Source organism: Platalea leucorodia, assembly GCF_965183815.1.
Source record: "Platalea leucorodia genome assembly, chromosome: 8".
NCBI classification, from domain to species: Eukaryota; Metazoa; Chordata; class Aves; order Pelecaniformes; family Threskiornithidae; genus Platalea; species Platalea leucorodia.
This window is the reverse complement of record NC_138830.1, coordinates 12,096,823-12,106,707: the sequence shown is the minus strand read 5'-3', so window position 1 is coordinate 12,106,707 and position 9,885 is coordinate 12,096,823. Positions and strand designations below refer to the sequence as shown.

At 52.0% G+C, this 9,885-nt stretch overlaps 1 protein-coding gene across 1 annotated transcript; it reads right to left on the bottom strand.

Moving 5' to 3' along the window:
• Positions 1–390: 390 nt before the first annotated feature.
• On the bottom strand, positions 391–8,232 carry NCL (nucleolin). The gene is made up of 15 exons (XM_082319172.1): positions 8,034–8,232; positions 7,244–7,351; positions 6,346–6,640; positions 5,850–6,002; positions 5,226–5,408; positions 4,917–5,000; positions 4,538–4,673; positions 4,019–4,155; positions 3,471–3,597; positions 3,135–3,268; positions 2,635–2,770; positions 2,380–2,531; positions 1,709–1,835; positions 1,049–1,266; positions 391–863 (listed from the first exon to the last, which is right to left on the bottom strand). The coding sequence occupies exons 1-15, from the start codon at positions 8,049–8,051 to the stop codon at positions 784–786; spliced, it is 2,088 nt and encodes a 695-aa protein (XP_082175298.1). The 5' UTR covers positions 8,052–8,232; the 3' UTR covers positions 391–783.
• Positions 8,233–9,885: the final 1,653 nt, after the last annotated feature.

The window sequence follows — 9,885 nt, the reverse complement described above, 5'->3', positions numbered from 1 at the left end:
GAGGAGACAAGAGGCAATGCCTGGAAGAGTGTGATTGAGGTGCACGGCCTTGGTACAAGATCCAATTTACTCATTTGTTTTTTTTAAAAAAAAAAAAAAGTAAAAAAAGCAATGGGCTATAGCATGCAACATTACATACATCATCAGTTAAAAAAAAAAAGCACGGTTGTAGGCACAGGGCTTACCTCAGCCATCACATTCCTCTCCCCTATTCCTTCCCGCAAGCACTTTAAGCACAGCACACGTACATTGCTGGGAGCTTACGCAGGCTAGAGCAGAAGCAGGACAGTAGCTGCCGCCTGTGACATTAGTGACCTTAAGAGAGAGAAGGCTCAAGCCAGACCATTTCTCCCAGCCCTGCTTCATTTAGCGGCACAGAAGTAACACGAACCAGTTTAGGTCCTTTAATCTGTCCAAGACAGGGTGCTGAAGCACAAATGATAAAACATTCTGCATTTTTACAGCAAAAATGCTACCGAAGTTTATAGGAAATATTTTTGTACATGGGTAAAACATTCTAAATTCAAGACAACTCACAGACAAGGGCTAAACTCCCACATCTAGCGCTCATTTTTTAAAAAGTTCATTTGAATAGGCAAGCAGTCAAAATGGCTTGCTCTCTCTTCCTTGAAATGAAAATTGTATCTTCCAAGTGGCTCACAGTACTGCTTCGCATCTTGGAATGTCCTCCGAAGGCTCCGCCAAGATAAAAGGAGAATAAAAACCCCCGGAGTCCTTTCAGATAGTCTCGGAGAGCAGGAGAAGGGAAAGAAAAGGGGAAGTTTATTCAAACTTTATCTTCTTCCCTTGCGGCTTGTGATCTCCACCTCCTCCTCTGCCTCCTCGGAAGCCACCTCCTCTACCTAGAAAGAAAATTAGGCCAAGAAGCAGAGTTACAGGTATCCCTGCACAGATAGCACTGCCCTTCCAAACCCATCCCGATTCACATCAAGCGCTCTGTGGCAGCACTACACCATAATCCCAAGAATGGCTTGGAATTAATTTTTAAGCACGCGCCCTCAGAACAGCAGCATTTGTCTCTTCTTACCTCCAAATCCTCTGCCACCACCTCTGCCACCAAATCCACCTCTTCCTCCTCGGCCTCCTCCTCTGCCGCCACGACCACCAAATCCACCGCCGCGTTGAAATTCACCCTTTGGCTTGGCAAAATCAAGGATCACTTTGTTTCCATCTATCTCTCCGTCCTCCATGGCTTCTTTAGCTGCTTTGGCATCTTCTGGGGAGCTGAAGTCCACAAACCCAAACCTAGGAAACCGGTTAAGAGAAAGACAGTCAAACTCCACAAGCTGCAGCACCACCTACAGGCACTCGATAGCAATCCCTCTGGAAAACGCCTGCGCTTCTGCAACCACACAGGGATCAGGACCCTGTTACTTGTAGAACAGCAGTGGCTAATCACGATGGATGGGAGCTCCACTGTGAGTTTGCCAGTACTGAACAGTTAATATCCTTCTCGTGCGAATCCATAGGCTGCCACGGGCTTGTTGGCAGGAAGGAGCTCATTGAGAAGTGAGCGCGCGCCGCCCTCTACGAACAGACCCGAAGCTGTAAGCTTGTTCTCCGCTTCCATGCAATTCACTAGCTCCAAAGAATCACGCACATGAGCGTTAGAAACACCCTGCACTGCATAAATCGAAGTGAGGCTTTTTGTAGCAACTGAACTAATCCCAGGTGATGTTTAACATACCCTTTAGATGATCCAGTGTCTCTGTCTGTGACTATTCTAGCACTTATGGAGCCTTCAAATGATTCTCTTAACGTCTCCTCTGTGGTGTCCTCAGAAAGGCCTCTGACAAACAACGTTTTGCTTTGTTCTATGGAAAGAGAATACATGCAGAGATCATTATGTCTGAGCAAGGCATCCATCCGTTTCTTAACATCACAGCCAGCTTGCACTGCGGGAACCTGGAACAGTTCAGAGAGCCAAGAGGTGTGTTTTGAAGTAACAGCTCAAGCACTTAAATCCCTTGAAAACTTTTTCAGGACTGCAGTTAAGAACCTGATGTCGAAGTATCTCCATCAGCCAACCTGGTACTGTCAAAATAATTTTTTTTTCTTTTCTTCCTTTTTTTTTTTTTTTTTTTTTTTAAAAATAGATGCTTGCATCTTATCAATAGGGATACTAACTGGACAGACACTGCTGGATCAGCACTTGACTATCTAGAGGACTTCGGCAATAGTTTCATCAGTATTTCAGATAATCAGTCATCATATCCAGCACACTCGCTTATGATGCAAGTCTTTCACTCCACAGGCATACTTTTTTTTTTTTTTGTAAAAGCAGCCCTAAGTTTGCATGGATGGTACACACTGGCCGCAGCTGTCTCAAGATCAAATGATCAAATACAGAACACTTACGATTAAATCCTCCTCTTGCGTTCATGTTCCCTTTCTGCCACGCTGGTGAACTGAATTCCAGTCTGATTGCTCTGCCTTCGATCTCTGTGTTGTTACAGGAATTCAACGCCTCTTTGGCATCCTCAGCCGTGGGAAATTCTACAAACGCATACCTATTCGGAGAGGGAGATTTCAGTCAGCCTGGGAGCACGAGGGATCTGTGGAGGCTAAGTCATGTGCAATATCAACTCAGGAAGCAGGAAAGGCACAACATACCCTTTAGGCCTGCCCTGGTTGGTCTGTGGCATCTTGATGGAAGAAGCTTTCTTAAACAGTTCTTGGAGAGTCTCTTCTGAAGCAGCGTATGAGAGGTTGTTGACAATTAGGGTCTTTGATTCCCTCTCTCCACCACCTGTGGACAAAACTCAGTGCTGTAAGTGCAAGTTTGGAGAAGGAGAGCTCTCTCTTCCTCTAGGCACAACATCCTCTCTAGGGTGAGAGTAGTTGTTGCTCCCTCCTTGCCTCAAGGTGAGGCACAAGGCTAAGTGCAACACTGTTTTGGTCACCTTGACTCGTTGTCCCCCCTTGTCTGAAACATGCAGTAGAGACATTAAATGCATAGGATGCAGAGCACAAGTTAGGCAAGAGGCCCCTTCCTGATATCTTACAGTTCTCCTGCAGAGCTTCAAGTTGGTCTATCCCCAACCAACTTCTGAAACAAGTGGAATTAAATCCTCAGTATCATTTGCATGCACATTATTGGTCTGGAAAAGTACCTTTCTGATGGTCTTGATGGCTCTTCTCACCAGTGAAGTCGATGACCATGGCACGACCATCAATCTCTGTGCCTTGCTTCTCCTCCAGCGCTTTGTTTGCGTCAGCTTCTGTTTTAAATTCAATATAGGCCATCCTACAGCACAGAAAAGAGCATAAGCAAATACCTCCTTCCAGGAATGACTAAGTTCATGTGTGAGGGGGAAAGGATGTGGAAGAAAAATGCTTCAAAAATCAGCATTTTCAGTACACCTAAGGCAGCTTAAGGACACGAGCTTATGAAAATATGCCAGGAATCTCGGAACAGCCAAGATCCAACAGTCCTCTCAGCTACATACCCTTTGCTGTTCCCCTCCTTGTTCATTACTATTCGGATTTCTAGTGCGTTTTCAAACACATCTCTCATTTCATCTTCAGTTAAGCGGTAGGGCAGATTCTTCACAAACAGTGTTCTAGCATCTCTCTCTGCAAAGAGAGAAACGTTACTTTCACATTACCAGCTAAAAATCCCTTCTCATCTACACTGCCAGTTCAGTGAGAACCAGGAGTTGATCCAGCAGAAAATAAAACCAGAATAAGCGTTCACATTTTCAGAAGCTGAAAAAACAGCTATCATGACAGTTAATTAGGCTGCCACTGTACTTCTCTTAAGCGTGTCAAGTTCAGAAAACAGGTCCTAAAGCTTCAGAAAGAGCCACGTTTCCTCCTCAGTCCCCCCAATACGCACTGTTTCTTGGGATCACGTTTCCAGCTATATTAGTCTGAACTTGCCTATCCGTATGTTAGCATTTGAAAAACTGTTTATGATATAGGCAAGCCCGCTCCAAGGCCCGATTGTGACAGCTCTTCTTTGATGTGCACAGGTATTCAAAGTTATAGGCCGTACCTTTCTTATTTTCTTTCATCGTTTCCCTGCTCTTTGCTTTTTCCAGTTTGATTTCCAAACCCATTAACTTCTTCCCATTCAGCTGGAGAGCTTTATCCAGATCTTCAGCAGATGAAAAGTCTACGTAGCCGAATCGCCTGAAAGAAGAGTAACCTTACTATTCAAGCTGATCGATCTCCAGTAGCAGAGAACACAAACAGAAACCCAGAACCAGAGAGGTCCCCGCTGGTCAAGTTAGCAATAATAAAATAAACGCTAACTGGCCCACACAACCAAAACAACAGCAGAGAACAGCTCTGTACTGAAGCGGCAGCTCTCCCTGTAGGGAGATGCTGTCTGAAAAAGCTGTAAGCCAGGCAAGTATTATACCCTTATCAGCACCATGCCTCTTCCAGCTTCCATACGCCATCAAGCAACCAACCCAGCATCTTGAAGCGAACCAGCATCAGCACAGCATCACATCTCCAAACAAATTACTGCCAATTAAAATAAGCAGCAAAATTCTACTGATGAACTCACTTGGAAGCACCAATTCTGACATCCAGAACTTCGATATTCTTCTTCCCAAAGAATTCTTTGATGCCAGTCTTCAGTTCTTCATACTCCTTGGTGGCGACCAAATTTCCCACAAAGAGGGAGAAAGCTGAAGTGGGCCCTTTAAATGAAGAGATAATCAAGTGGGTTTTTTAAGGCAGTTAAAAGAACTGGAAGCCAGACTCCAGACAGCTTTAGCACATCAGTTTCTCATCAAAAGTGACATCATAGTTCAGTATTAAGTCCCTTATAATCATCATTTGTGCTGGAAAAAGCCCCACTCAGCATCCTGTCCCTTCACAGCTATGTGCCTCACCCAACAGTCCATCAAACAAGCACCGTTTGATGATCTCACACCACCTACCATCTGTTTTCTTTTTCTTGGCCTCCGGTGCACTTTTGTTGGCCATTTCTTTCTTCCTCTTTCCAGGTGCTTCCTTGACAGGTTCTGTGATAGAGAACAAACAACAACACTGAAACAGAAGAACAGAACAACTTTTCCTATACTGGATCAATGCAGGAGCATTAACCTTTACACCAGTCATACACAAGACCTTCTCTTGTCACTACAGCAACTGTTCCTCAGCCCAAAAGACCATGATAAGACAAAAATTTTGCTCAGGCATCTTTCCTGTTATTAGAGAGTTATGGTCTCAAAAACATCTAAACTCACTTTCATCCTCACTTTCCTCCTCGGCATCCTCTTCATCCTCGTCCTCTTCATCCTCATCTTCCTCATCGTCCTCTTCATCTTCCTCATCTTCAGAGTCTGCCTTGGCTTTCACTGGTGCGGCCTTTGCTGGAGTGGGTTTCTTCACTTGAACAGGGGTTGTGTCCATGGCTTCATCTTCTGACTCTGAAAGAAGTTGAGCAAAAGATTTCAGACACGTTCAAGATTTAAGTTCCTTTTGAGACTAAGAAAAGAAAATCTTGTGAGGCAAAACTGTTTTTCTTGCCTCCTTAAGTTTGTACATTCTCAGGAAAGGAGTTTAATATATTTATAGTGTTTATAAAAGCTGCCTCTCCCTCAAGTTTTACTGCATTAAAAAACAATACCTGTTCCCCAAAAGTAGTAAGTTCTACTAGCAACAGGGAAATAAACACCCACTCAGCCACATCTGATGGACACTGGTAGCCAGCTAAGATCAGCTGGGCACTAAATGGAGACACCCCCCGCCCCGCATCATTCCCACTAGTCCATTAAGTTACCCACCCTCTAGCTCCCTATAAGCATTTATTAGTTTAACATCTTCTAAATTTTTTTTAAAGAGTCAAAGTTTTCTTAAATCCCACGTACCATCATCTTCCTCCTCATCATCCTCCTCATCATCCTCTTCCTCCTCTTCTTCAGATTCTTGCTTTGCTGGTACAACTGCAGGCTTTTTGGCTGGTACTGCTGCAGGCTTTTTGGCTGCAGGCTTCACAGGCATTGCGGGTTCCTCTTCCTCATCTACAGTAAGAGTACAGCAAGTGTTTACCCATACCATTCAGCCTACAAACTTTACTCATACTTTTTTCCACAAGATTTTGGCAAAATTCAGGAAAGAACAATCAGGAAACCACAAGATGCTTCACATGCTGCGTGTAATGCAGCTGTAACCCAAGTTGTCCTCCAAACTTCATTGATTCCCCACCTTTCCTTCCTCACCACCTTTTAATCAATAAATCCCCTTCTCCAGAGTATTAAATCATACTAACCTTTCAATTCCAAAGGTACTCAAACTCAGTGACTTGACTGGACCAGCTTTAGTCAACTTATACAAGGATGAACACATATTTCAGAATTAACTTACCAGAATCTTCTTCCTCTTCTTCCTCATCCTCCTCCTCTTCATCATCATCTTCCTCATCATCTTCATCTTCCTCCTCGCTCTCTTCCTTCTTGGCATTCTTTCCATTTTTCGCTCCTTTGGTTAGGACAGCGGCTTTTTTAGGTGATGGAGCAACAGCCTTTTTAGCTGGAGTAGCCACAGTCTTCTTGGCGGGTGTAATTGCCTTTTTTGCAGGAGTAGCGGCCTTCTTTGCAGGGGTAGCAGCCTTCTTGGCTGGTGTAACTGCTACTTTTTGTTGTTTCTTCGGAGGGATCATCTGAAATACACATTAGTGTAAGACTCAAGCTGGCCCTTTAAGCTACTATTACTTCAATGTCAGACAAATATATAGTAACTGCAACCTAAAGCATATCCTTCTGATAGACTTAGTTTCTGTTGAATTACCTTAATTGCCTAATCTGTTGAATTAATAAAGTTCAAACCCAGGTTTTTCATGCTTTTAACAGACATTTATGGAACATTAAAGCATCTCCAAATTCCCTGGTCCTGAAGCAAGACCAGTGACATCTCTAGGGCATTCGGCAGCTTGAAATTTTTAGTCTTGCATATTATTCGTGTGTGATAAATCACTTACTGCTGATGCTCTACTAGAGTAATTAATCATCCACTTGCTCATGAGTACTAGGACAGCTTTAAAATCCTAGCAGTCCTTCCAAAGCCTGGAAGTAAAGACTTAGCAGCTAGTTTTCCCCACGCTGCTTTTCTCTTAGGAAACCCAGTTCATTCTTTAGCCACAGTTAACTGACAGACACCAATCGTTAGTTAATGCTGATCCTCCGTCACACACTATGTGCCCCCCAAACCTCGCGACACTTTTGCAACACGTGCATCCCTTCTCCTCCACTTCTAGCTTGATCACCTCTTCTCCGCTGCTTTCCTCTAGCTCGGAGGACTCTTCTTCCTCGCTTTCCTCCACCTTTTTGGGGGGAGGAGCCATTTTCTTCTGTTTGGTCTGATTCTTGGGAGTCTGAAAGAGAGAACGAGCTGTGAGGCGGCGTTCGTCTCCCTGACAGGAGCGAGCCGCACGCTGCCGCTCGGAGGCGGCCCCGCCACCCGCCGGCGCTCGATTGTCCCAACCACGTGGCGGCCCCGCCTGCCCCCGCGCAGCCCCGCGGGGACGGGGGACCCCGGGCCGCTCGGCCCGTTCCGCCGGGCCTTGCTCGGCCGCCCCCCCCCCCCCCCCCTTCCTCCGTCTCGGCGGGGCCCGGCCGGGGGGCGCCCCGCGCTCCCACGTGCTCGCTCTCCCCGCCGCACCACGTGGCCGCGCGGCGGCGTAGCCCCGCCCCCCCCTCCCCGGCCTGCGCGCGCTCGCACACGGCGCGCGCCGCGGTGCACCCCCCCCCGCCCACCCCCCCGCTTCCCCGCTCCCGCCACCGGGCCCCCGCGCGCGACAACATGGAGGGGAACGGGACGGGGCTTGGAACCGCTCCCACCGAGCCCGCGGCCCCTCCCCTCGCCGCCATCTTCACGCTGAGGGCGGGGAGGCCTGGAAGCCGTCGCGCGGCCTGAGGAGACGGCGGCGGGAAGGCGGCCCGGCTGCCCCCCCCGCCTCACCGCCCCCCCCATCGCCATCCGTCCACCCCGCCATGGCGGCGGCCGCTCGCTTCCCGCCTGGCGGCTGCGCGCACGGCCCCGCCCGGCGCCCTCACCTTGGCGATCTTCACCATGATGGCGGCGGTGCCTGGCGGCGCAGGGGCGGCGGCCGAGCTGGCTCAGGAGATGGCTAGGCGCGTCCGGCGGGGCGGCGGCGAGGAGCGGAGCGGGCCCCGGGCGGTCGGCGGGAGCGGCGGCGAGGCGCTGGCGACCCGGACCGGGGACTGAAACGAAAGAGCGAGCGCAGGCCCCTTCCGCTCGCTTGCCTAGCCCTCCGCCGCGCCACGCCCCCTCCGCCCCCGCCTCAGCCAATCGCCGGGCGCGCCGCGCCGCCCGGCCAATCGCCCCCTCCGCCCCCCGAGCCCTCCCGCCAATCTCCGGCGCTTTGCGATCAGCCAACGGGAAAGCGCGTTACAGCCGCCGGCGAGAGCGCGGCTGTGAGGTGGGGGGCGAGAGCGGGGGGACGCGCTGTCCGCCCGGGAGAAATCGGCCTCAGCCAATGAGAGAGCGGCAACCCGGCGCCTGCGCCCTGATTGGGCGGCGGGGCCAAGGGGAGGGTGGGCGTGGCCGGGGCCGCGGGAGAGCACGTGGCGACTGGCGGGCCACGTGGTGGAGCCGGGCCGGGGTCGGGAGGGGGGACCGGGGGTCCCGGGGCCGGGAGAGGCAGGGACCGGGCGGCTCGGGGTCGGGAGGGGGGGGGACCGGGGGTCCCGGGGCCGGGAGAGGCGGGGACCGGGCGGCCCGGGGTCGGGAATGGGGGTCTGGGGGTCCCGGGGCCGGGAGAGGCGGGGACCGGGCGGCCCGGGGTCGGGAGGGGGGGTTCTGGGGGTCCCGGGGCCGGGAGAGGCAGGGACCGGGCGGCCCGGGGCCGGGAGGGGGGTTCTGGGGGTCTCGGGGCCGGGAGAGGCCGGGACCGGGCGGCCCGGGGCCGGGAGGGGGGGGACCGGGGGTCCCGGGGCCGGGAGAGGCGGGGACCGGGCGGCCCGGGGTCGGGAATGGGGGTCTGGGGGTCCCGGGGCCGGGAGAGGCGGGGACCGGGCGGCCCGGGGTCGGGAGGGGGGGTTCTGGGGGTCCCGGGGCCGGGAGAGGGGTGGTCCGGGATCGGGGGGGGGTCTGGGGGTCCCGGGGCCGGGCGGGGAGGGACCGGGCAGCCCGGGGCCGGGAGCGAGCCTGCCAGCCGCTGTGCCCGGCGCCAGGGCCGGCTTTCCAGGCCGGCCTTGCGGCAGCTCGGCCCCGGGGGTGGAAGAAGGCAGCCTGAGCACGCTTTTGCCTTTTCCTTTGGCCTTGGTAAGGGGACGGGGCTGGGGCCTCCCCAGCGCTGCCTTTGCCACCCCGCTCTGCTCCCCCGGCATCCCCTCGGGAGGCACTGAGCCCCCCTGGACAGCTTGAAGCATCCCCGGGGCGCTGTGCAGCTGCTGGGGTGCAGCTGGCGCAGGAGCACCATGCAGCTGCCGCCCTCCACTGGCTCCCGGCGGGGAGAAAAGGCCCAATGCTGGAGAAAAAAATAAAACTGTGCTTGCCTGACGAATGCTTTTGAATTCATTCATTGAAAGAAGGCACCAGCTTTCTCCCTGAGGAGTGTTACCCCAGTGGCTATAAAGTCGGGGTAGGGATGACTGCAGGGCAGCCTGCAGCACCCCTGTGTAACTTGCCGGTCTGCTGGCAAGGCTGAATGGTGCCTTGCCCGTGCCTGACACTGTGTGCCCCAAGGACCTGAGCGGCCTCTATTGCTGGGGCTTCCCTGCTGCCTTACCTCCCCTCCCACTTCAAGCTGGGTGTCCAGCCGGCTCCTGGGAGCTCCTGACACACACACTTGTGACTGTAGCAGTTTGCCCTTCCAAGACCTGCTTGAAAGAAGCCCCTAACTTGGGGAACACAAGATCTTAGGGAGTCCTAAAGAAAAAAAAT